The sequence below is a fragment of the Nannobrachium achirus genome, assembly GCF_963921795.1.
Source record: "Nannobrachium achirus genome assembly, chromosome: 13".
NCBI lineage: Eukaryota > Metazoa > Chordata > Actinopteri > Myctophiformes > Myctophidae > Nannobrachium > Nannobrachium achirus.
The window spans coordinates 26265173-26292894 of NC_137833.1; the positions used below are offsets into that span (position 1 = coordinate 26265173).

General features: G+C 40.9%; 3 protein-coding genes across 4 annotated transcripts in view; 1 reads left to right on the top strand and 2 right to left on the bottom strand.

Annotated features, from left to right (window-relative positions):
• Positions 1-1579: 1579 nt before the first annotated feature.
• LOC308297234 (uncharacterized protein) lies at positions 1580-7610 on the top strand (the record flags this gene model as incomplete). The annotated part of the gene is made up of 5 exons (XM_080740650.1): positions 1580-1700; positions 4603-4706; positions 5120-5238; positions 6108-6262; positions 6966-7610. The coding sequence occupies 5 exons, from the start codon at positions 1580-1582 to the stop codon at positions 7448-7450; spliced, it is 984 nt and encodes a 327-aa protein (XP_080596776.1). The 3' UTR covers positions 7451-7610.
• An 11726-nt stretch (positions 7611-19336) lies between these two features.
• On the bottom strand, positions 19337-19648 carry LOC308297635 (ATP synthase subunit g, mitochondrial-like; the record flags this gene model as incomplete). Its single annotated transcript, XM_080741149.1, has 1 exon — positions 19337-19648. The coding sequence occupies one exon, from the start codon at positions 19646-19648 to the stop codon at positions 19337-19339; it is 312 nt and encodes a 103-aa protein (XP_080597275.1).
• Positions 19649-21843: 2195 nt separating this feature from the next.
• Positions 21844-27722, bottom strand: part of klc1b (kinesin light chain 1b) — a 38487-nt gene continuing 32608 nt past the window's right edge. The window contains exons 14-16 of one of the 2 annotated variants that reach the window (XM_080741138.1): positions 26763-26887; positions 25370-25427; positions 21844-24572 (exon numbers count right to left, since the gene is read on the bottom strand). In XM_080741138.1, coding sequence (XP_080597264.1) covers positions 24480-24572; positions 25370-25427; positions 26763-26887 — 276 coding nt within the window. In that variant the 3' untranslated portion in view covers positions 21844-24479. The remainder of the gene's footprint in view (positions 24573-25369; positions 25428-26762; positions 26888-27722) is intronic. The other variant, XM_080741137.1, reaches the window with a different exon arrangement.

The window sequence follows — 27722 nt, forward strand, 5'->3', positions numbered from 1 at the left end:
AGCTCATCTAACATATAATTAGAGAGAGAGGTCAGTCAGTCACAAAATGCATTATCTATTCACTCGCTTCAGCGACTGATCTCAAATTTAACATGGCATTGGTCATTAGCATTATACACACGGTGACGGAGCCCGAATTTCATTTTTCCCAAATTCTAGCGATTAATTCGCGTTTCTTCACTCTACAGCTCTACAGCCTGTTGTCAGGGTTACGGTCTGTTCCTCCAGGCCATGGGATCTGTAGCCCCGGGCTACAGATTAGGAATGTTGCAGTCTCTCTCTCTCTCTCTCTCTCTCTCTCTCTCTCTCTCTCTGCATGGGTCACGCATGCAATGGGTGATGTGTGTCTCATCTTCCAACGGGTATAGAAAACTTATGTGGAGCAAATACATCCTCATACTTCTATTCACCTAATTTTGCTGTTAAATTATTTGTATCCATCATAAATATACACTCCTCCATGGGCTGCTCCTTACATTATGATGCTCCCACATATTCTCACGCACGCACCATGCAGTTACAGTTACTTTCCCCAAAACCCACACTCTGCACATATTTTGCAGCACATGAACGGGTAAGGTCTAGTATCTTTGAATGGGTAAGGGGCAAGGGCTAATAAAGGAAACAAAATACATAGAAATATCATTTTGGCTCCAACAGTCTGCGTGTTGTTTTCATCATCATGGTTTTGAGGGAGTATTTCTAGTTTTCAGTACTTTTACTTCTTCTCCACTACATCTCAGAGGCAAATGTTGCACTTTTTTTCCCTTTTTTTTTCTCCACTACAATTATTTGAAAACTTTTGTTACTAATTACTTTGTAGATTTTGATTATAATTTATTACAAAAAAATACCATTTCAACCTATATACATTTCAGCAATTTGAAAATGGCTCCCTGGTGAAAGGAGTGAGCTGAGGGAATATATTCTGGAATTTATGTTATCATAATCTCGATCTCCAGTTTATATTTCTTCCTATGTGTTTATTCTATATACAAACACAATAATACATATTCGTAGCTATTTTCACAGTTAAAAGTTACTTCTAAAGCCTTTGTCGTTTTATTTTATTTTATGAAAATCTTTAAAAAAAAAAAAAAAAAAAAAAGTGAATTTTGGTTGACATGAAATAATAATTTAATAAAAACGAAATGTAGGAAACGACATAAAAATGTGTCCGCGACCCAAACATGGACCCCGACCCACCGTTTGGCAACCACTGCATTACCTGACATGCGCAGAAACGTGCATCGTACGTCGACCCGGAACCGGAAGTGGTTTTCGTTTTCTTTCCTTTTTTGCATTGTGCTTTGCTTTGTTTACATGGAGCTTCGGATAGAAAACCAAGTGGCGCCTGGAAAGTAAAAACAAACAAAAAACTTAGTAAATAATCGTAAATAAGTAAATAAATAACTGTTAATTTAATATAGACGTGTTACAATATAATAATCATTGAAAATAATAGCATAACATAGCTCAACGGTTTATTTATAGCCCCCGGCAACTGAGATCTGGTGTAGAAAATCAACAACTCGCCACTTTTACTTCATTAATTAGTTATTTCTATTCAGAGTATAACATGTGTGACGTGGAGACGTTGCGGTTGTTCGTCAACGAGCGGCTGAGCGCCGCAGCGGATGACATCTTCACCTTTTTCATCAGAACCCTGGAACTATACCACCACCAACACCCTGGCAACGGTAGGCTAAAAATCTGTGTTTCTCTAACTTTCACATTTCAAGGTCTCCCCAATAACTCTGAGAGTGTACAAATGGAACCAAATGGGTCCATTTGGTTCCATGTGTACACTGTCAGAGTTACAGATCTGTCTGTAATGGTCAATTTAGACCCGCACCCCTCTAAACAAGGAACCCACAGAGTCCCTGGAATCCACTTTGAGAACCACTGGGCTAAATTATGTTACATTACATTTTAAGTATTTATAATACATTATATTAAATAGTATATTATCACATTATTAGTTATAATCAGGGCAGGGGTCATCGCAATGCTGGCTTGTGTTTTTGTTTTGTTTGTTTTTTTGTTCCACGTATACAAAAGTAGACAAACACACAAAGAGGCAGAGATATAGCCCTAAATAAGCTGTAACTCTGAGTGTACAAATGCATTTGTACACTCTCAGGGTTAATACATTTGAGATCCACTAGCACTAGTGGACTCATAATGTGCCATAGTGACAGGCTAAATAAATCAGTGTCATACATCATCTGGAGACTGACAATCTGTAATTGTGTCTTATGATCAAAATATAAGTCAATCCTAACCTTATGGAACTATGCCAGTAGTACGGTACATTACGTTATATTATTTATATCATGTTAGATGCTATCTGCATCAATGTTGCAATATATTACATGGGTAAATATTGCAATATACCCTCCATTGACAGCAAAAAGGTGCAAAGTATATCTATTTACTGAAACTATGTTTTACATACCGGTATTGTTTTCTTATCATCAGATGTAGCCGCAAATTGCAACACTAGATTTTATTTTAATCGGATGAATCTAGGGTTGCACCTCCCATAGGCAGCCAATGCATCAAAACAGTTTTTTGCTATCTGATTGTATCAAACAGCGTCAAACTCACCAATATTGGGGATGTTTGGAAAGCTCGGAGTATCCTCTTTCTATCTGCAAAGAGTTTCTTTCATAAAAATACACCGTAGACATGTTAAGCCCGTATCAGAGTCTACGGTGGAGACCTATCCACCGCAAATTTGAGGTGGAAAGCTTTCCACCTCAAGTCAGAAAATAAGTGCAGGCCATCATAGTCACGGCCCACGGTGAAGTCCTTTACCCCGTCTAGACCGGTTCAGGTCGACCAATCAGTGAACGGGGTGTAAAGCCTGTCTGTCTGATAGTAAAAACAGAGAGATGTGTTGGGACTCACGGTGGAAAGCTCTCCACCGTGAGGAATGATGTAACGTTGTAGTTTCATGACTCAAAAAGACTCGAAAAGACTACACCGCGGTGTAAAGCCTTCCACCACGGACCCGACTATGATACAGGCTTTAGGAGCTACTTTCTATCAAGAAATTGGCTTCAGGTGATTATTTTTTCTAAGCGCTGGAGTTTGGAAGCGCTTGTGGGAAGTCACTCAGCGGTCCTGTGTACCACCTGGTTCTAAATGTCACATAATGCAGGAGGCAACGGGACGCTGCGTAATAGAAGACGAGCGCTTCCGAAGTTCGACACTTAGAAAATAAACCATGTCTGCTCGGATTTCTTGACAGAAAGTAGCTCATAACATGTCTACGGAGGAGTTTTATGAAAGAAACTCTAGTTTGCAGATAGAAAGAGGATACTCCGAGCTTTCCATACATCCCCAATATGTGAGTTTGACGCTGTTTAATACAATCAGATAGCAAAAAACTGTTTTGATGCATTGGCTGCCTATGGGAGGTATTGCAACCCTAGATTCATCCGATTAAAATAAAATTTAGTGTGCAATTTGCAATTAGATGTAGGCCTACTGCAGTTAACAGTTTTCTTGTCAGACTTTTATACAATCCCTGGGTAGGAAGTAGGAACTTAATAGTTGTTTGTAAATGATGAATAGGGTTGTCACCATTACAACATTTAAGCGGACCATTAATTGTCATACAAATAATTCTGAAGCTGTCACTGATTAACAATTTAATTTTGTTTTGGGCATTGTTTGCCTTTTTATTGTAGGAAACAGCTGATCTACAAGCTTGTATAGATCAGCCATTACATATAAAGATCCAGATCATTAGAAGTAGCCTACAGGAATAGGAACATAACAATAAAAACCCACCATCAGTTATTAACCAGTAAGACTCCTTAACTCACTTACTGCCAATTTAAAATGCCCCTCGAGTGGCACTAGTGCCAGAAGCCTCCATAGACTCCCATGTAATTTATAGTGCACAGATCATGCACGCCCATGCACAGATCATGCACCATGTTTGTGCAGGCTGTTCACAGCTTTCAAACAAAAAAAAAAGATTGGAAATCCGTTCAGGCATTCATGATTTATCAGCCATAATGTTTTCTTCAGATGTAAACAAAAATGGCTGCCATGTTTGAAAGATGGGGTTGTATGGGGGGTGGAACATGCAAAATCGCGATTGAAATCATGTTTACTAGATTTAATTGGGTCCAAAAAAAAAAAATGAGTTAATAGGTAGATAAGCGACCGTCAGGTTGCATACACAAATTTTAGAAGGCAATGGTAGCCAATCAGAAGGGAATATGGGAAATGGGACAGATCCATGTAGATGACATGACTTTAGAGATACTGTGTACCGCTTTGCGTGATTTTAGGGCAAAATCTGTAGGAGCAGTGTCCAAAAATGTGTTTTGCAAGAATCGGCCTCATGGTGGCGCTAGAAGAGGGCCATGTGAGAAATGAGGGGTGGAGGTTGTGGTTTGCCATCCAAGGAGTGTGTGTGCAAAGTTTGGCATAGATAGGGGCAACGGTGGCAGAGATAGGAGTTGGGAAAAAGTGTGACGTGATGTGTGACAGACTGACTGACAGCCAGTGGAGGTTTTTCATAGTAACTGGGACCTGACAGTCGCAATAAATGTTAATAAATGTACATTTCTATTCTTCTAGACTTTTTCCCAGGGTGTGAAGATCAGATTTCTGCTGAGCATCAGGACAGAGACTCGAGTCTGCTGCAAGAGGAACCAGACCCTCCCCTCATCAAAGAGGAACAGGTAGGAAGCTTTGAATTGAAACCATTCTGGACCTTTCACGGTTCCCTCTTAAAAGGCTATGTGATTTGTTTTAAATAATTGTTGAATAGCTCAAGAAATATTGTGATTGTATAGTAATCATTGCTATAGAGCAGGGGTCAGCAACCTTTTTGAAATGAAGTGTTATGTTTTTATTTTCTACATAGTCAGTGTGCCATTTTCATTTTAATGACACCCATCAAAATGTAATTTAATTTAATTTAATTGAGCACGTTTAAAACAATATTTGAATATATATAACGGCAAGGGACGTTTTTTTTATAAAGTAGAAAAACCACAAGAAAGCACCGACCTTGACAACTTAAGACATTTTAATCCATGTATTAAATCGTGTGTCGCAATTTTTTGTTGCTGATGATGGTGACCTACTGTAGGAAGATGAGGAACTTCTGCAACCACCAGAGGAGGATGATGGGCTGACCATGACGTCACCAGCAGTGAAACATGAAGATGAAGATGATGATGATGGAAACCATAAGTATATTCATATAAGGTATGTTGCATTACGTTTGTACACACACACACACACACACACACACACACACACACACACACACACACACACACACACACACACACACACACACACACACACACACTCCAGAATTCAACATTCTCAAAATGTTCTGCATACAGACACAGGTAATAACCCTGACTATAAACATACATTTTCACATTCTCAAGCAGTTTCATCACATTTGATCTCAAATCAGAATATTGTATTGGATTCTTCATATATGAAAATATTTAAAAGCAACATTCAATCAAGTTTCTACCTTGTTTATTTAAAAAAAAAAAGAAAAAAATGTAAAAACAGTATACTGTATATAACAGCATTGTGGTGGCCGATTATCTTCCTTCAGGCCACGGACAATGAAAAATAAAGTAATATAAAAACTAAGTACTAAAGTAATTACTTAAACATTTGTTACAGGTATGGTGTGTGCGATATCAAATGTGATCATTACAAAATCACAATGATCTTTAATCATATTCCATCATATTCAAGGGCTTTGGAGAGAAATGAGACAGACTCCAATTGAGCACTGCAAAGGGGGGGCATGTGTGTCTTTGTCCTAGCTGAAGCTCGTTGACGCTTGTTAATGTCATATACATCAAGGCAATTATGTTTCTGCACTTATTTTTGGTGTTGGAATTTTCCATTTGGTCCTAAAAACACTGCTTATCAATTAATCGGTTAATCGATCGATAAGGTTATCAACTATCAATTAATGAATTAATCGATAATTTGATCCCTAATGACTATAGTGACAAATACAAACCATTGTTGAAAGCAGAGAGACAGAACCTGCCACCAGCACCTCAACTCAGTGTCTGTCTGTCTGTCTGTGTTGAGAGCAGAGAGATGGAGGCCGTGGCCAGCACCTCATCTCAGTACGTGGAAAGTATCTCTGATGAGGACGACTATGGAACATCTCCGCTGTATTCTCAGTCTGACCCTGAAGCCATTGATGACCTCAGGACAACACAGTCCACTCTAAACCCAAATACTGCTGGTAAGACCTTAATATGGCCACTAGGGTTGGGAACTGGGGGAACCTGATCCAACATTGAGGAACCAGGAATGGGTTCCATCACATTTGGAACAGTTTTCCGGAACTGGTTTTTCAGAGCTGGTATGTTAAATGTACATTATGTCCTTTAGATAGCATGTTGTTTAGACAGATGCTAGGTTAATTGTTTACCTGGTATCCTATAGTTTCAATGCATAGATCAGAGGGGGATAAGAAAAAGAAAGAAAAAAAAAGCTACCACGATAATCTTTTCCATATATAATTTAATGATGCTGCCATCTTAACTCATCTTAACTAAAAAAAAAAAAAATTGACCCCAAAAAATATAGTAGGCATGATAGCAATCGCGAAATTGCATGTTTAACCCCCATAGCAACCCCATCTTTCAAACATGGCAGCCATCTTTGTTTACATTTTAGGAAAACATAATGGCTGCTATCTCATGAATGCCTGAACGGATTTCCATTTGGATTTTTTTGTTTGAAAGCTGTGAGCAATGTGGACACACGTGGTGCATTATCTAGGCATGGGTGTGCATGATCCGTGCACTATGAATTACATGGAAGTCTATGGAGACAGGGGCATATGAGAGTACGAAGGTATTGTTAAATGGCAGCAAATGAGTTAAGGAGTATCCTGATACATAAAGTATGTATGATTTTTTTTTCTTTTCTTTTTTTTTTAGTAAGGAACCCAACACTGGACCTGACACAAAATGCAGAAGGACAAATATGGTGTTTGAGCAACAAGCCGCCCCAAGGCCCTGAATTCTCACAGCTAATTCCACGAACGAGTATTTCCGCCGGGGTTGAAAAACCCTTTGGTTGTACACTTTGTGAAAAGAGATACGGCGCCAAAAATGACTTGAGGAGGCACATGAAGACACACACGGGGGAGAAACCCTTTAGTTGTGAAATTTGCGGCAAATGCTTTGGCGGGAGAACCGTCCTGAAGAGACACATCGGGACTCACACGGGGGAAAAACCCTTCAGTTGTCCGGTTTGCGGAAAGAGGTTCAATCGCAACGAAACCATGAAGAGGCACATGATAACTCACACTGGCGAGAGGCCTTTTAGTTGTATGATTTGTGGCAAATGCTTTGGTCTGAATGCACACCTGAAGACACACATGAGGACTCACACAGGGGAGAGAGCTTTTGATGTAAAATAACCGGTAAGGCATCTGGGGAAAGAACAAACCTTACATAGTGTGACAGTGACGCGTGCTTCCAAATCGATCTGGAGACGCCCCGCACGCAGTTATAATATCAAGATGATGACACGCGACACAATATGTATCCACCTCTTTCCGCGGGAATTTACTGGAGACATTTTTGCACCACACTTCCGGTTAACAGCAGACATACAAGCTCACGTCGCGTCGCAGATGCAGCCGGTGTGAGCTTGTAGATCACACTCGGCTGCGGCACCGGAAGCTCCGTGCAACTTCTGCGCAATGCACGATGGGATGTTGGAAAGTTGTGGATACCTCAGTTCTTTTAGATAGCCCTTCTGTTTGCTGAGCACTGTCTGCCTTTAACAGTTATTATTTCTCCCCTTTCTCTTCTGGATGATTTTCGTTTCGTCTCACCAAATTGTAGGATAATAATAAGTAGGTCTACTGTATATGTTATAAACGTAATAATATTATGTAGCATGTAGTAGTCATTTATATAACACCTCATCTTCCTAATGAATGAACATCCTAAGATGTCTCATCCCTCTGCTATTGTAGAGTTAAAAAGAATATACCGGTAGGCTTTCCAGATCGTCTGCTGTTTGAAAGCATACGACAGTGACATGGTCTAGATCAGTGGTTCTCAACCTGTGGGTCGGGGGGTCCCCAAAATATTTGGGGGGGTCCCCAGATGTTTAGCTAAATGTTAACATTGTTTTCTCATTCAACAGCAAACAGACCAACATACAGTATAAGTGTATACAGGGTATCTTCACATTTCTAGAGTGACAATTTAAGGACTTTAAAGACCTTTGTAGTAGACCTACCTCTGGTCAAACTATCAAATAGGCAGAAATTGTGAAAATAGTCGATCTACATGCTCAGTGAGCATGTAGATCGGCTTCACAATGTAATAGATCGAGTCAAACTAAATGTAATGCCAACTCTTACAATTCCAAGAGCTTGTGCAGGGTCGGGGGGGTCTCGGCCTGAAAAGGTTGAGAACCACTGGTCTAGATCACCGGTTGTATATATAATAATATATCATATAAATGGTATGCAGGGTTGCCAACAGAGGACTGTCAGAATCCACGAGATTTCTAATTTTTGTAAATAATCAACTACATATTATGTATTATATTTATGTCACAGCCCCCTTGACCTGGCCTGTGGTGTCCCTGTATGTGTGCTTCTCCCACAGAGCCTATGGGTGTCGGCCAATGAGCTTGGTGATTACGATACGATAGACTTTATTGATCCCACATGGGGAAATTCATAGTTCTCACATGATTGTGCATTGGGAGCACCTGGCAAGTGTTCCCTGGAGCCCTACATAAGACTGGGTGGCAAGCCAGTCTCTCTCTCTCCGTCCACACGACAGCACCTCTTTTGTTTGCTTTCCCTTATGTTTGAGTTTGCACACTCCTCAACACCCTACTACACTTAGCTGGGGACCCACAAGCCCAAAAGCTCAAGGAATAGGGTAGGACCTGTGATCAAATTTCTGCCATACTTTTTATTTCTGTTTTATCTATTAGTTTGGTCATTAACTCATTAACTGCCAAAAACGTGAATCCCTTAAAAATCCCGTTGTACCACCCTGCCACGCCCGTGAATCCCGTAAATAAAATAAAAAAATGTTTTTTTTTTATTTTTTATTTTTTCAAAAAAAATTTTTTGGACCCCAAAAACGTTAGTAGGCATGATAGCGATCGCGAAATTGCTTGTTTAACCCCCATACAACCCCCATACAACTCAGGTAGCAGACCTCCAAGCTCACAACAGTGTAAAACATAATGGCTGCTATCTCATGAATGCCTGAACGGATTTCCATTCGGATTTTTTTGTTTGAAAGCTGTGAGCAATGTGGACACACGTGGTGCATTATCTAGGCATGGGTGTGCATGATCCGTGCACTATGAATTACATGGAAGTCTATGGAGACGAATGGCAGTTAAAGAGTACGAAGGTATTGTTAAATGGCAGCATATGAGTTAAGGTCCACAGAATGAGAGGCCTGCTCTGCCAGAAACATCGTGAAAAACAAGTTATGGCCATTTGTATATTCACTGTCCTATTGACTCCAATAGAAATATTAAAAAAGGAAAAACATCTGCTTTAATTAGCATGTGAGGGATCAAACTAGGGGCTCTTCATGATTTTGAATCCATAGCAAGCATTTGTTTTGCATAAAAAACATTGCTTGGGTTAACTTTCGGCAGCCCAAAACTGTGAAAAGTGGAAAAAAAGTGACTCATCACTTTTGACTGTTTTGGGGGGGACGATATCTAGCACAAGTTATGTTTTTCATGCAAAACAGATGCTTGCAATGGATTCAGAATCACGAAAAACCATTAGTTTGACCCCTCACATGCTAATTAAAGCAGACTTTTTTTTCTTTTTTTAAATATTTCTAGTGGAGTCAATGGGACAGTGAATATACAAATGGCCATAACCTTTTTTTTTCGTGATGTTTCCAGCAGAGCAGGCCTCTCGTTCTGTGGACCTTAATGACCAAACTAATAGATAAAACAGAAATAAAAAGTACAGCAGAAAATCACAGGTCCCCTCCCATTTTGGTGACTGGGTCCCCGGCTAACTACACCTACCACACATCCATGCATTGCTGACACTACTGATTACTGACCTACACAGCTCAAACTCTTGAAAGTATTACTTAAACATTTTGTTAATAAATTATTGTTACATTTAAAACCACTACCACGTGTCCTCAATTTGTCATGGCCCCACAGGCCGGGTTGTGACACATACACATTTAATTTTTAATTATATATTTAATAATTCAGCAGTATTTAATTGAGAAACTAGTTAAACTTTAAAGTTTCTAAATGTTTTTTAATGGTGTGATGATACTTGTATTATGCCTATTGTAGCACTTTGAGATTGTCACAAATGTAAAGTGTCTTTTTTAATGTAACTGTCTAAAGTGAGGCAAAACAAGAAAAACTTGTGGCTGAAACTGCTATAGTTTTGATCATCTGAAACTAAGAAAACCATATAACAAAAAGGGTATGAATTTGAATGACATTACTTGGGCTAAAATGAAACATCTCTGTTTTCTTTAAAGTGCTTTCAAGTGTAAATGCTGGTGCAGACTCAGTAAAAGTACAATGTTCAAACAGATGGTTTTAAACAATAACCTGGAATAGAACTCAGTTGTGTCAAAATTAACTCTGATCATCAGGGGGTGTTCTAGTAGATTCAGTCATTCTATCAGAGGTAGAGGTGTTTGCAGTGGATTTTCATCTTTTGACCTGTCATCTCTCCTTTTAACTTTAAATATAACCTCCAAAATCCTATCAGTGTGAATGGCCTGGTGGTGCAAGAGTAAAGCTGATGCCTCACAACCTGAAGGTTGAGGGTTTGAATCTTGGTCAGGGATTGTCTTAATTTTTCTTGTTTTTAAGGCGATGAGGGCAGAGAAAGCCCAGCTCCCTCCTCACATCTCTTTTAGCCCCGTTGGAAGAGGGAGGAGTGTGCAGGTGCCACACCTCCAGGGGGAGGAGCTTTCGAAATTTACATATTAAGTTAAAGTTTTTTTTATTCAATATTTTCTCCAATTTAAAGTTTTTCTATTCAATATTTTCTCCAATTTATTGATTTTCTTTATGTTAATGATTATTCCCAGTAATTTTGTATTTGTGGTTCTTTTTTTCATTTTATATTTTAGTGATCTTGCCCATGACCAGTTTTATTGTTTCACTTTTTGTTGGGTTATTTGAGTTCATTGTAGTGGACTTTTGGGTTAGTTTATTAGCTTTTGATGTTATTTTGAGACTTGAGACATTTCAGTTTTGTATGGGGTTTGAACTTGGAACCTTTGACTTATAGACCTTGGTTTTAACCATTGAGCCACATTGCCATGGATGAAACCAGGGCGAATGTAATACTTAACCCAGCTTTTAGAATTCAGATAGACAGTGAAAAGTTCCAGTGGGGAATTGAACTTCTCACCTATGGTTTGTTAAACCTGTGTTCATCTCTTGAGCCACACTGACATGGATAATGTGATGGCAGACCTAATATTTAAGCCAACTTTTAGAATTTAGATGGACAGCAAAAAGTTCCAGTGGGGAATTGAACTCCTTAACTTTGGTTTGTTAAACCTATGTTTATCTCTTGAGCCACACTGGCACCAATGATACAAAGGCGGACGTAATACTTAACCCAACTTTCAGAATTTAGATGGACAGCGAAAATATCCAGTGGGGGCTTGAAATTCACACCTTCTCTTGAGCCACAATGACAGAAATCTACATCAGAGAACGTAATAGTCAACCCACGGTGGGTTCTTCAGGCTTCAGTATTATGTTGATCATGGCCAGAAATAATGTCAGTATCATGTCAGTAATAATTATGGTCAGTATCATGGCCAGTATCATTTAAGTTATTCTATCAGGGGTAGAGGTGTTTGCAGTGGATTTTAATTTTCTGACCTGTCACCTCTCATTTCAACTTTAAATATAAGCTCCAAGATTGCATTAGTGTGAAAGGACTGGTGGTGCATGAGTGAAGTAGATATTTCACTACTTGAAGGTTGAGGGTTTGAATCTTGGTCAGGGTATGTCTTCAATTTATGGGTTTCTAAGGCGACAGGGGCGGAGACAGCCCAGCTCCCTCCTCATGCGCTCTTTTAGGCCCGGTCGGTGGAAGAGGGAGAAGCTTTAGAAATGTACATATTAAGTTAAACAATTTTATTCAACATTGTCTTTATTGGGAATTCTTTATTGGGGATTTTTTATTATTATGTTAGTGTTTCACCCAGCAGTTTTGTGGTATTTTTCAGTTTATATGTGACTGTCATCGATTTTTCCCATCACCATTATTTGATAGTTGTGGGCTCGCCTGGAAGGCGAGCACACGTATGTTATCTTCATTATTTATAGTCAGTCAGTCAGTCAGTATCTCCTCAAAACTTTGGCGCGCTTCATCTCTTAAACGCTTACACCTTTCAACACCATTCAAATTTTTATGTGTTCAGCTTACTGAGGACACGTGTGCTTGTACTTTTGGTTTTGAAATGTTTTGTAGTATAAATATAAAAAAATAAAAATGTTTAACTTTAAGCACCCAATGCATTTCCAATGGGTTTAGTGAGTGGGGACAGAGTGGAGAGAAGGATAATAGACCCATGTTTATGTTAAGGCGCTGTGGCTGCAGTGTTCACACTTCAGATATGCTATCTATATCATTGCGTTCACACAGGTCTGCTCTCTGATTTGATCCAAATGTCTAAGCTGTGTGATGTATAAAACTATAGTTATAGTTAAAACTATAAATAAATGTCCCTCTCCACTCTACTGATTACACAGCTGTGATCAAGAATCAAGTCCGGGCGATGGGATGTAAATCCCATAGCCATATATCCTAGAGCCCGCAGGGACAGTCAGCCATATTAGTGGTTGTTGTTGGTTGTCAGGGAGATATCAAAACCAATGCATTTCCAAGTCAGATCCACAAACACAATAAAAGCCATGCTCCACTCCTCAGTCTGGAGTGGCCACATAGAAGAACGCCTTGGTTATAGACATAGTGGAGGACAGATGTGATCTGGGATTGTTAGCCTACAGTATATGCACTCAATATACTCCACTACAGTTGGAGTCCATTTGACAGTTGCTGGTTCCCAAACACAGAATCAAAAATGTAGATCTAGAACACATAGAATATGTACAGTACAGTAAGGTTCAGTAGAGTACAGTAAAAGTACAGTAAGGTTCAGTAGAGTACAGTAAAGTACAGTAAGGTACAGAAAGGTACAGTACAGAAAGGTACAGTAGAGTACAGTACAGTAAGGTACAGTAAAGTACAATACAGTACAGTAAGGTACAGTAGAGTACAGTAAAGTACAATAAAGTACAGTAAAGTAGAATAAAGTACAGTAAGGTACAGTGGAGTACAGTAAAGTACAGTAGAGTACAGTAAAGTACAGTATAGTAAGGTACAGTAGAGTACAGTACAGTAAGGTACAGTACGGTACAGTAGAGTACAGTATAGTATAGTACAGTAAGGTACAGTACAGTACAGTAAGGTACAGTAGAGTACAGTACAGTAAGGTACAGTAGAGTACAGTAAAGTACAGTAAGTTACAGTACAGTACAGTACAGTACAGTAAGGTGCAGTACAGTATAGTAAGGTACAGTACAATACTGTAAGGTACTGTACCTTACAGTACCTTAAAGTATCCTATTTGTTGGGTTGGAATCGAGCCCACACTGTTTCGAAGGAACAGTATTTCTAGTTGTTTTGTTGAGACCTTTGAGTTTCATTATAGTGCACTTTCAGCTTGATTTACCAACTATATTAATTGTTTGGTGGGTTGAGACATTTTTCAGTTTTATTTGAGGTTTGAACCTGAGACCTTTGAAATGTAAACCTTGAATTTAACCTTTGAGCCACGCTGGCATGGATTTCTCGATGGCAAACGTAATACTTAACCCAACTATTAGAATTTAGATGGACAGCAAAAATATGCTGTGGGAGATTTGAACTCCCTGCTTCAGTGAAAAAGTGAAAGATGATATTCATCAGAGATCTTAAAATTGTGTTTGCCAGCCTCTGTGATCATCCAAAACAACACATTGTCAAGGGCTGGGACTTGAACCTCTGACTTCTAGACCTCAAGACAGTTACTCTATCCATTGAGCTGTAATGACACAGACATCTCCAAGCCATTGTCAACTAAAATCTGATCAATACAAATTTGGCCGCAGACACTATCTAAAAACATGCAGTGCCAGGAGCTCCTATAAGAACTTGTACTCCACTACATTTATTTGAAAACTTTAGTTACTAGTTAATAGCAGATATAAATTATAATATAATAAAAACATTAACCACTTTAGCCTTATTTTACCCTTTGGCTATTTGAAAACAGCCGAAGTTCACAAGGCGTTGCATCGCGACGCGTTGTGAGCTTGTAGATCTGCTATTTTCAAACATTTTGTACTTTTACTTTTGGTACTTTAAAGGAGCTATAGTCAACTTTTTCTTGAAAAACGGATGCTAAAATAAAAATAATGTTTCGAAAATATTTTATAAAAAAATAAGCTTCATATATGTGTTTCAATAAAAAAATGACCACAAAAAGCGGAAAAATAATGATAACATAATCATTTTGGTCCTTTGTTTACATTTACAGGGTCCGAAAAATGTAAACAAAGGGCCAAAATGATTATTTTATCTTTATTTTTCCGCTTTTTGTGGTCATTTTTTAATTGAAACACATATATGAAGCTTATTTTTTTATAAAATATTTTCGAAACATTATTTTTATTTTAGCATCCGTTTTTCAAGAAAAAGTTGACTATAGCTCCTTTAAGTACATTTTGAGGCCAATACTTTCTTACTTTTACTCAAGTACATTTTGAATTCCGGCCTTTTACTTGTAAGGGTGCCCTTGTGGTGGGTCGTAGACCGCCACACAGTGTGATGAGTCGCAGCCCCAGCCTGAAGCCTCAAAAGTCTAGTATCTGCTCTTAGGGATGTCCCTTTAGAGTGATGGTTAAGATATTGGACTTTCACACGGGAGACCCGGGTTTGAAACCGGGTGGGGAGGTTTGGATCACCTCTGTTGCATTGGTGCCGTGACCTGGATCCGGCTTCCCCGGAGGAGGAGGTCAAAGGGGGGGGTGAGTGTGATGAGTCGCAGCCCCAGCCTGAAGCATCAAAAGTCTAGTATCTGCTCTCGTTCCATAGGGATGTCCCTTTGGAGTGATGGTTAAGATATTGGACTTTCATGCGGGAGACCTGGGTTTGAAGCCGGGTGGGGAGGTTCAGATCACCTCCGTTACACCCTCACACAAAAATACCTTGAGTGTAATCCGCCAATGCATTTCAATGAGAATGGAGCTGCCATTGGAAATGGCAGGGTAACTCCTCAAAAATGACGTAAATATCATCATCAATGAGGTAACTTTATTGATAGGGTAACTTTTCCGCTGCCATTGGAAATTGATGGAATCAATGGGAATAGGAATCAATAGGGAATCAATGGGAGTGGGAATCAGTAGGGAATCAATTGGTCGAGCTTCACATGACAGTTAGCTTACTGTATAAATTAATTGCTATGAATTTGTTATTGCTGCAATTATGGTGAAAATGTGAAGACCAAGAGGCAACATTACTTATGGGTGTCACTCTGTGATGAGAGACAGTTGAAAACAACCTCCCCACCCGGTTTCCACACGTACGTACATACACTACATACACACACAGTATATTATAGAATAAGCCTTCTACGAAACCTTTTGTTTATTTTTAATCGAAAGTCGGTGGCACGTGTCTGTTAATAAACAACCTTATAATGACAGAAAACGGAATGTGCGTTGATACTTCAGAAGCCGCTCTAACATCTAGTATTTCAAATGTAGACTACATTTATAACTGAGGGATTGTCAAAAGTTACACATGATTTCAAAAGACTCCTTTCCTTCCAAATATATTATAGTTATTTTCCTGTTTTTATTTTGCACTTGAAGGAATCTTCATATTTCTTCTGCCATGGTGCAACTAATACCAGGCTTAATTCAGCAAAATAGAACAAATGAAAAGTAGCTACCATAGACTTCATGTGGCCAGACGTTCTTGAGAAAGGTTCTTGCGGCCAAAATACTGATGTATTGTTAATAAAGTGCAGAGGTGATCAGTGTACAGAAATTAATTTTATATATGGGTTTACTTTTGATATCCTGCACCACACAACTTGTTTCACTTGTGCCTGGTGAAAGCCTCTTTCTGATTGGCTAGTACGATGTCATCGGGCGAGGGTGAATCAAAGTGGAACGGTGTGATTGGCTGGAGAGAGGTATGCTGCTCTTGGTTTTTGACCAGCATCCGGCTGCCTGGTTGGCTGTACAGGAGGAAGGCCTTCAACATCCTCTCCTTGCCTTTCTTCTGGCTGGGGGCACGGAGCGATAAGGTCACAGCGAACACAGATGGAGAGGCACGTGCAGAGCGGTCATTGTCGCAGTTACGAGGAAACGCACCTGCCGACTGGGCCATGGGTTTTCTCAAATCGACATTCCGGCCCGATCCAGTGGGTTTGGAGTTCGGGCGAACTGGTTTAGGAGGTGTCTTATCTTGGGCCCTGTTCACTTTGAAACTGCCAGTCGACACTGCACCCCCACCTGAGCTCCCCGGTGAAAGTAGTGAACTGAGGGAATATTCTTTTGAGACGGCTAACATTTTTACTTGATACTGAGAAGACGACAGAGATAGTGCCTCTGAGAGGCCAGGCGGTCTGGTCTGTTGGTGTTTCAGTGCTTGAGAGCCGAGGGTTTGAGGAGGACCTGAAGGATGGTTGGAATGATGCTGCAGGGCCAACTGAGACAGAAGCAGCGTGTCTAGGCCCAGTAAGGGCCCGGTGCTGGTTGAGCTGGATGCAGTGTATGTGCGCGCAGTCCCCTGCAATTGAGGGAGAATGTGTGTGTCCTTGTTCTGATGCTGGGAGGCAGGCTGAGACAGTGAGAGCATTTGCACCGGTGTCACTGGATTCTGTGACACCCTAGGAATCAGGCTGCTATGGGGACTGGGCATGGAACCGAGAGAAGGGCTTCGGGTTGAGTGTTGCTGGATTAGATCAGCAAGCGACAGGCATCCATTGGGATCGGTGGTCTTCACACACCTGTCTTCCGCCCCAACCTCCACTGACTGGCTGCTCTGAAGGACAGAGCAGAGACCCCTGACAACAGGTGTGGCAGGGGCCCGAGTGGAGTCCGATCCTGTCACTCTTGGGTTGCCTAGCGACAGGCTACTAAAGGAAACTGCAAGGTGGGAAGAGAGAGGTTTTGGAGGAGCCGAGCCAAGACGTGCTGAGGAAATGTTCAAAGTCCCCAAAGTTCCGGGTGAGAGGAGAAGGCCTCCCTCCCTCCCTGGTTTCGGAGGTGACTTATCATGGGCCCTGTTCAATGTTAAACTCCCAGTCTGTACTTTACCCCCACCCAAGGTCTCTTTAGAAAGGAGTGAGCTGAGGGAACCTTCTGGTCCATTTGAGATGTCTGAGGTTTTGACTCTGTGCTGAGAAAACAACTGAGACAGAGAGGGTGAATCCGAAAGGCCAGACGGCGTAATTTTTTGGTGTTTCAGTGCTTGAGTGTGGAAGGTTTGAGTAGGACCTGAAGGGTGGTTGGGACGATCCTGCAGGGCCAGCTGTGACAGAAGTGGTGTGTCTAGGCCTAGTAAGAGCCCGGTGCTGGTTGAGCTGGACACCGTGTGTGCGTGTGTTGGTCTTGCAGTTCCCTGTGATTGAGGGAGAATGTGTGTGTCCTTGTTCTGATGCTGGGAGGCAAGCTGAGACAGTGAGAGCGTTTGCACCGGTGTCACTGGATTCTGAGACAACACCCTAGGAGTCAGGCTGCTATGGGGACTGGGCATGGAACTGTAGAGGGTAGGGCTTTGGTTTGAGTGTTCCTGGATTAGATCAGCAAGCGACGGGCATCCATTGGGATCGATGGTCTTGGTGACCCTGTCTCCTGCCCCAACTTTGCTGCTCTGAGGGACAGAGCCGAGATCCCTGAAAACAGGTGTAAGATGGGCCAGACTGAAGTCGCATGCCGTCCCTCTTGGGTTGCCTGGTGACAGGCTACTCAATGAAACAATGTGGGGAGGCGAGCTGAGAGTTGCAGAGGAGATCTTCAAAGTCCCCAGGGTTCCAGGTGAAAGGGAGGAAGGAGCGCCCAGGGATTCCAGGTCTGAATGCTGGCCGCCTGCCGAACCCTGAGTATTCTGTTTGAGTTCAGACATGAGCTGAGCCAGGCTAGGGCTGTCATTTGAGCCCGACCCAGTAACACGCCAACCCACTGGCATGTCAAATGTTTTGTGTGTAGTAATAAATCTTCCTTTAATGTTATCTCTCCAGTTTATATTTCTCCCTATGTGTCTGGCTTTATAGGCCTGTTGCCATGGCATCTATGATGTCACATGCGAATGCTATGCATTAATGAATATGCCTTCCACGTGGCAGTCAGCTGAGTTGACGTTGCCATGGTTACCAAGGTAAACAGACGCTTTCTGCGGGTGCTAGTGAAAGACGCTGGTGCATACGTCATGACGCAACGCGCACAGTGTTCAAAACGGAGCGTTTCGCGACCGTTTGTAAACAAACAGACGTCCATTTTAGAATAGTCAGATCACACACACACACGTGCACACCATAGGGTTCCGGGGCTCTTCCTAGCTCTTCAAAATAAAACGACAGGCTATGGCGGCAAGGGATGTGCTATGATGTTGTAGGGTATCTACTGTACATCTCCACATTTGGATACAACAACTGAGCCTGAGCCAAATGCCTTTCACATCCACCCATTATCAATTTTATTTAAGTTAGATACTTCAAAGAAATATAAAACATACAGGTACATAATATTAATTTTGCGCCTGTTGCACCAATTATTTAGGGAACCACAAAGGCCATTCAAGAATGATTATATTATATTATCTATTTCTTGACTTGTTTTTCTTAATGTTTTTCATGTTTAGATTGTCTTTTTCTTGGGGTTTTGTTGTATGCAATTATCCCTACTACTAATTGACGCAGATACCCATGGGGTCCAGAGTCAGCATGTCTAGGGTCTCACAGCACATGGTTGGTTCTACACACTCCAACGTTTGCACATTGCCACAAGGCCCACCCAACTGCGCCCAATCTGTCTGGAACTCCATATATGGAGATAAGGACGTACAGTACACGTGTCAGGAATCCATAGACCCCCACCTCCATTTATGGAGATAAGCACCTCTTGGGGGTCCGCTCAATATCCCGACGGGCCGCTGTTCAGACCAGCGTCTATCTGGAACCCCATATATGGAGAGAGGGGAAGAGAAGTGGAGCCTCCTGGTCGAGGACAGCAGTCCAAAGGCTCAGACATCATAGCCAATAAGGCCTCCTTTGCCAATGCACTCTCCAATATAGAACCACATCAACACTTCAGTGGCCACCAGTCCATTCCTTAATGCATCCCGCACAGTTGTCTGTGCAAGGCGTCCTGTTTGGAGGCCCTTGATGAGGCTTTGTGCACTCTCAATAGCTCTGGGGATCTCGGCAGGAGATGGAGGAACCAGCTCGACGCGGGCGTAATGCCAGAAGGTCTCTAGCCGGGGTCGGGAATAGGTGACAGTGGCGTCAACCAGCACGGGTACCTTTGCCATCAATCTCTGCACTGCCTGTGCCATGATGATGATGAAGTGTGAATTTGTCTTCTGCCACCTAGATTTGTCAACTGAATGCCACCTTCAGCACGCCCACTGTTTTGAATGAATGATGACAGACAATGGTTTTTAAGGAGGTTTTTAAGGAGGTCCCACTGATGTCATGTTATGACATGTACAGTATGACGTTACAAGCAAACGCAAGCCAGTTAGCGCGTCAATAGTTAAAGACCCAGTGAAATGAAAAATACATTTTTCACACTTTTAGAGCTTATCCGTGGTAATCATATGGGCATTCCTAACACTAGATGCCAAAAAAATAGAAAATAAATAATTGTGTATTTCTGTGAGTGGCTTTCTGTGTCCCATGTCCATATTATATGGTCATTTCAGTCCAGAATGAACAGTTTTTTTCAAAAACAAAATGTCTGTCACCTCATGTCCATATATGGTAATTTCAGTCCAGAATGAACAGGTTTTATCTGTCCCGTACGTCCAGAATATCAGCCCAGAATTAATAGGTTTTTTCAAAAACAAAATGTGTGTCCCATGTCCATATATGGTCATTTCAGTCCAGAATGAACAGGTTTTATCTGTCCCGTACGTCCAGAATATGTGTGTAGTGTCCGTCCCGGTCTGATGATTGGATACTTTGAGGATTGGTCAAGCTTCACATGACAATTCGGCCCTCCAGATAAAATCATTCATTCATTCATTCAGAATATGTACAGATCACAGAGTTCATAACTCTAGAACACATAGAATAACAGTTCACCGCTTCACTTCGAACCGAGGTTTGATTTTTATTTCAAATGTCCCTAAATAGCCCATTCTTAATTATTTCCTGTGAACAGAAACGTCTGCATGATGACATAGACAGACCTTTAGAATATAAATGACACAATGAACCTTTGATTACATTCACCCTTTTGATTCGCATTGCTGCACATTCCTCCAAACACAGCTGATTTTAATTGCAGAGCTACTCTGTTTTGAATGTCATTCAAGATAACGTCCAAACGAACTAACTCATTGTAAACTTAATGAGCACAATAGAATATGTATCTGTAAACATTATAGGTTAGAATAAGCAACTTGGTAACAAACATTCTGCACAAGAGGCAGCCTGGTCGTGTATCTCTGCCTTGCTAATGATGGCTACAAACAAAACATTAGGCATGACTCCGATTTTACGTTCCATCACCTGAAGGGCTGGTCCCTTCTGATTGGTTCAGAAACACACAGGCTTGCGTTTCAGACTGAAACTTCAAAATAAAATGCCCAAAAAACAGCCATTTCACTGGGTCTTTAAAGTAGAAAATACATTGCCTTTTCTAAACCATGTAAAAAGATCACAATAGTATGATGTTAAACCAAAGGTCATACTATACTATTAGGGAAGATGATCCAAAAGGTGGACTTAAAAAAGGTGGACCTTGAACATCTCACAGACCGGGACCAGAAGGGTGGTGCGCACATCCGAGCGCATCACTGAATCTCAGTTGCCCAGTTTGTAGGCTGTACACCCAGCGCTGCCTCAGGAAGTCCCTGAGGGTCATCGAGGTCCCCAAACAACCCCATAACAGTCTATTCGCAATGTTGCCTTCAGGGGAGAGGCATCAAGGTAATCACAAGTAGACTGAAAATACAAAATAATATTCAAAACACACACATTCAAGTCAATGGGAAAATTATTTCACTAATAAATGAATGGCCATATATGGAGATCTGTATCAGTCCTTGTCCCTTTTATGCCCATATACAGTATGGCGATCTCTGATATCAATATTAAGCCCATATCCTGGAAAGCCCATATCTGGACATACAGTGTAAGTCTCATGTGGTCTATGATGTCAGACATCTGTCAGTCATGTCCATATTTGGGAAAGTCTTTTTTTGTTTTTTTAATTAGTCAATGGAGAAACTTAATTCACGAATAAATGTACATAAATTACAATATTTCGAGTGTTTCCACTAAGGAAAGTATAGGATTTCAACATCGTAGAAATGTCATAGTTTGTGAGTAGCGAGACTGTATTTTCTTATTTTTCACTAAAGACGAGAGGCTGAGCACTGAGCAGCCTGGGCTACCGCAGCTGTGAGCACAAGGGCTCATCTGTGACATAGCATTAAGGAGAACTCCTTCCAACGCTATGGACCAGAGCTAGTTGAAGACCACTGTATGGAACATTTACACGCTCTTCTAATATAAAAAGGTCAAGTATTACCATCTCAGACTCAGTGAGTAAGAAAAATTGTTGGGTTTATTTTCAAAAGAAAAATAGTCAGGATTTACAGCCTGTAAGACTATTATAAAATAATAAAACGGATTCAGACGTATATCACCAACAATTTTGAAATGAGTCACTTAAATTCTCTGCCAAAAAGAGAAAATAAAACCTGATCAGGAGTTGCAGGATTTGTTAACATACGATTTGATGCTAATCATGCTATTCTGTACAAGTAAAATAAAAATGTCTACAATTATGTATAACTAGAAAGATAATTAACATTCCAGTTTGTTTTGAGACGTTTCTCTATAAAGTTTTATCTATAAACGTAATCTATAATAGTAGAGAACCATTAGAGTTGTGCAAAAATCATGATTTACAGTATACAGCTTGAAATGCGTTATTCAAATACAGTATTATCAAGATGACGTGCACACTGCTGGCAACAGCACTGTACTGCTGGAACAGACTTAACATGTGAAAACCATGGTGGAAGCTATGGACTCCACACAGCCTTTCCATCAGCCTGTGTTTCACATGGAACCAGAGGGAGGCAGCATTGAGAGACATTCCTGTGTCTCACCCTTGAGAAAAATATTTAAGGGAATGTGAAGGGCTTAAAATTCTGTAACGCCAATACTCTGCACTGGTTAATATTGTCGTGATGCTGCTTTTATTGGAGATGATAAATCAGAACTCAAATCTTGTGTAAGTCTTTCAGGGTGGGTTTCTTCTTGCCAAAGTCAATGCGGTAGCTCTCCTCGATGTGTCTGTAGTGGCAGATAGCTCTCCGGGTTTCAACCAATATTCCTCCAGAAGTAACACTCCCTTTGGTTTGGATTATCTGGCAAGCTGGCTGGCATTGCAGGCTGTTTTGGATATGTTCATGCCACGCAGGTTCCTGTCTGGGTATCGCACAACAATAGTTATTCCCATCAGGCTCACAGCCCGGCTGAATGAATCCATTACCATGGAATCTGTCACATCCTTGCCCACGTTCCCCACGGAAATTGGAAATGGTTCCGGTTATAGACAGACACTATTAAACACACCCTGTGTGTTTAAAATCTTAAAAGTGGTTGCAACCTCAAAGTGAAAATAATGTAATTTCTTTTTAAACCACAAACAAATTCCAGAAGGGAAAACATTTTCCCCACGTTTTAACAAAACGTTTACCTTCTTTTCATTTTTTTTTAGCATGATAGAAATCTCAACAGGCAAAGAATCAATAAAATGAAAAATAAATGAAATAAATTTGTCATTTTCATTTACAAAGTGTTATTATCTTTCATTAAGTTTACAATATCATTCAACCCCTCTCAGCTATTCTGTTGTGTAAGGGAAAATAGAACAAAAATAGTTTTTCATTTATATTTCTGTTAAACATATTTCTATTTATGATTAAAAACAATCAGCACTTTTAAAACAACAAATGGCACAAGGAAGACAGTGCATTATTAGGAATAACATCCCAACAAAGCCCCCCAAAAAACAAAAAAAGCAATTGCAAACTTACAGAACAGCACAAAAATGGCAATCGATTCCACTGATAACTAAAAGCACAAGAGTCACAGTGATTTCACAAGGTTGGGAAAACATGAGGTACATTTAATCTTGCGTGAAAATAATGTTGAACCTTGATAGAACCTTGGGTTGTATCACAGTCGCTTCCTGGCATGATAGAAGTCTAAATGTTGTTAAAAACCGCCTGTGAAATGGAGATGGGTTGAAACCGGTTGAAGTTGTCAAAGTTGAAGCAAATTTCACTGCAGCTTTGACATTAGTAAAATTACAATTCATTTGTTTTCCTCAGCCAGAGGAGCCCAGGCTCTAGCCTTTTCCAATATGACAGGGTGCTCGGGCAAGAACTCTGGTTTCTTGTTGGCCTAAGGACAATCCCTGGTTCGACGCCCAGTGTAGTTGAGCAAGACGCTGAATATGGATGATCAGGTTGGTGCCTTGACTGGCTTCCTCTGCCAGTGTGGTGAATGTGTGTTAATGACTGAATGTAACACACATTATAAAGCACTTGGGATAAAGGCAATATATAGTGTGAGAACTATGATCCCTTTTTCCTCACTTAAGGACTGCAGGATCAACTGAAAAGGCGATTGCCAATAGTTGGTCTTAAATCTACAACCCAAGGTTTTACCAAGGTTCAACATCACTTTATGAGGCACAAAATAAGCCGTTCTAGCTTGGTCCTAATGACTCGATACATGGCCAACGATTCAAAAAGCAGAACAATAAACAAGGCTGTTAATCTCTCACTGGTAATGAAATGGGAGTATCTGTGAAGCAAACATACAATCCCGACAAAAAGAAAAGAAAGAAAAGTAATATATTGTACAAGGAGAGTGGGTGCCGCGTGACTCCATAACGTGTTTGAATAGAATGGGGTCTTTGGATCAAACGCTGTTAATGGCTGAGTGAGGGGTGGTATGGCTGTCTGTGTCTCTGATGCGAGCGGTGGGTGGTCGTCATTGATGAATGTACCGTGCTTGCTGTGTGAGCGCGAGCGTGGGTGGGGGTCGCTGATATGGCTCAGAAGTCATGCTCATGGAGTGAGGGGTGTCTTTGGGGCAGTCGTCATGGCAGCAGAGGCTGTGTCGTCGCGTTGGTACTCAGTTTCCACCACTGTACAGATCCACCGTGCTGGAGCTCAGACCCCGACTCTCCCTCAGTCTGCCTCCACCACCTCCTCCACTCCCCCGGGTCTGAAGAACACAGAGAAGATGCAGCGTGACAGTGGTTAGCGAAAGAGAAAGGTAGGTAAAAAAAAGACCGTAAAAGATCTTATTTGAGATGTTTCTTTTAGGCAGGGTGTTTAAAGCCTCGATCAGAGTCTGCGGTTAAGACCTATCCACCGCAAATTTAAGTGAAGGCCATCATAGTCAGTCACGGCGAAGTCCTATTCACCGTGACTGACTGGTCCAGGTCGACCAATCAGTGAACGGGGTGAAGAGCCTATCTGTCTGAAAGTAAAAACAGAGAGATGTGTCGGGACTCGCGGTGGAAAGCTCTTCACCGCGAGGAATGACGTAACGTAACGTTGTAGTTTCTTGACTCAAAAAGACTACACCGCGGAGCCTACTCTGATCGAGGCTTAACTGTACTTGTACTGTACTACATTTCAATTGTATTGACTATACTTGTACTGTTCTTCATTTTTGTCTGATAAAATAAAATAATCAATCTTCTAAATCCGAGGCGTTGTGTGGTTGTAGAACTGCTGTTTTCACTAGTCTTGTGCGACAGTCTTTTATGATGACGCAGGGCTTTACTTTACAACAAACAAAAAAAAAATACACATTTGAAACTTGGAGATACAAGGTTTCTGCCTGACAGTGACAATGTTACTATGATGAGGATGGCTTGGCTTTATAGTTCTAGGAAGAAATATGACATTTCTGTGATTCAGATTTTGTTTTCATTTCAAATTGCTCTAAACTCTAAGTTGCTCTAACTCTCTTTCACTGAATTGTGAATGAATATCTATGCAGTTGGGTCTCACCTGGAACGGGTCGTCGCTGGTCTTGTTCAAGTAATTTAAAGAGGCAGCTCTCTTCATGCTGTTGAACATGAAAAACGGTTAAGTGTTAAGTGTGCATGGATGGCAATAAACTTGGCAAAAAAAAAAAACTTGTTGAGCTACTTGTTTCCCCATGTTTCGGTTAACAGGAAATAACACACATTACCATGTTGAGCCGACAAGAAGAGTCTAGAATTAGTGTTATTTCTAAAATGAACTGTGGAAGGCAGCAATACACTACTACTCACAGCTCCCCTGTGGAGCATACTGTACACATTCTGGTAATCTGATATAATAATACATGATACATCAAACTTATATAGCGCTTTTCTAGGTACCCGAAAGTCGCTTTACAAAACAAAATAATTAAAAACAACTTTATTAAGAGAGATATGTAAAAGGCTAAAAGGGACAGAACAAAATTAATGTAGCAGAGAGGGAGAGTAGAGTTAGGTAGGGAAAGCGGTGTGTTTTGAGGGAGGCTTTGAACACGGCAAGGCTTTTATGTGAGGTGGGAGTGGGTTCCAGAGGGTGGTGGCTGCAACTGAGAAAGCCCTGTTTTTTTGCTTTATGGGTGAATTCTAGACCGGAGGGGGGCGGGAGGGAACATGAGGTTTTGAGTCAAAGAGATAGCAGGGAGCCTGATTGTTGAGGGCCTTGTAGGTGGTGATCAGTATTTTGAAATCAATTCAGTATTTTACTGGGCGCAAATGAAGGTTGTGGAGAACTCGGGTGATGTGGTCTCTTGATCAGGTTTTGGTGAGGAGGCGGGCTGCAGAGTTTTGCACATATTGTAGTTTTTTGAGTACGACCTTATTCACACCGCGGCCATCTCTGATCACATGACCATGTCGGGTAGCAAGCAGCCAATCAGAAGCTCAAAACAGCATTTTGGGTAAGGCAAGACCCACCCGCAGAAGCTGCTTGCCACCCGACGTGGTCATGTGATCAAAGATGGCCGCGGTGTGAATAAGGTCTATTGCAATAGTCGAGTCTGGATGTGATGAAGGCATGGATGAGTGTTTCTGCAGCAGTTTGGGATAGTGTGGGACGGCGGGCAATGTTTTGGAGGTGGAAAAAGGCTGTTTTTGTGATATTGTTGACATGGGATGATGTTAGACTAAATGTGTTTAACACACTAGCAAGCAAATGATCACTTACTCATTCCTGCTAACAGCCATTATAACTGTTTAGCCTAAATTACGTGGGTCCAACTTACAAGTACTAAAGATGTGTAAGAGGCAGGTATATCATACTGTAAGTCTAAAAGGTGCCAAACATACCAACAATCTTTTATAAAGTGATCAAATACATCAAGTTCTCTTGTAGGTGTCACATTCTGCTCCACATTGATCTGACTGTCTCCAGGTCTTACTTGGTGGGCCGAGGTTCAGGAGGTCCGTTTCCTTGCAGCTTCTTCACCAGCAGTTCACTGCTCCTGCGTAGGACGTCCCGTAGCTTCCCCAGAGAGCCACTACGCTGCAGCGCTCCGCTGCCGTCCTGTAGACATTATGCATGCATCAACTCTCCTGTCTGCACTTTAACAAGACAATAATACTCACAGCAAGTTCATGCATGTGTGTAACTTTTACTTAGTAATTTATATACAATGAGGTATTTTTATGACATTTGGGCCTTTAAAATCGTAAATTGTCATTTCAGTAACAAAAATAAAAGAACTATAGCCTGACATCACTCGTTCATTCATATTTTATTTATGGAAGATGACATGGTCATCTTAGAATCATCTCATAAGAATTGTGGTCCAAAAATAAACAAAATATCCCAGCGATATTGACAGGGACGTGGCTCTGTATCGTTAACGATAGTCACGATAGTTGATTCAGTCCGTTTCTGGTGAAAATGTAATTAATTTGGCCGCGGTAATATTAGTTTTCTCGCCATCAGCTGATGCTTCATATGAGTCAAACTGCCGTGCTCATTTGTTTATTTTTGGAACACAGTTCTTATGCCACTCGACCCAAGTAGGACACGTAAATTCTCTATTGTCATTCCTAGAATATACATGGTATAGATAGTTTTTATCTGAATTTACAGGATAATATCTATGCTTATTGGATATTCCAAATAAAAATGGTTGGCTTATGGCTCTGAAGGTTTGTATCTGGAGATAACACACATAGCTTAGGCACATCCATTAATACATCCTGATTAAGATTCATCACTTGAGATATACAGTTGCACGATTACTGTAACATGCTGAATATGTGAATGTGTCAACGCTTTTAATGACATGCAAGCAATTAATTAACACATTTCCTAGAGTTATTAATTATCTTTTTAATGTACCACATCATGTAGGATTCAAGTGACT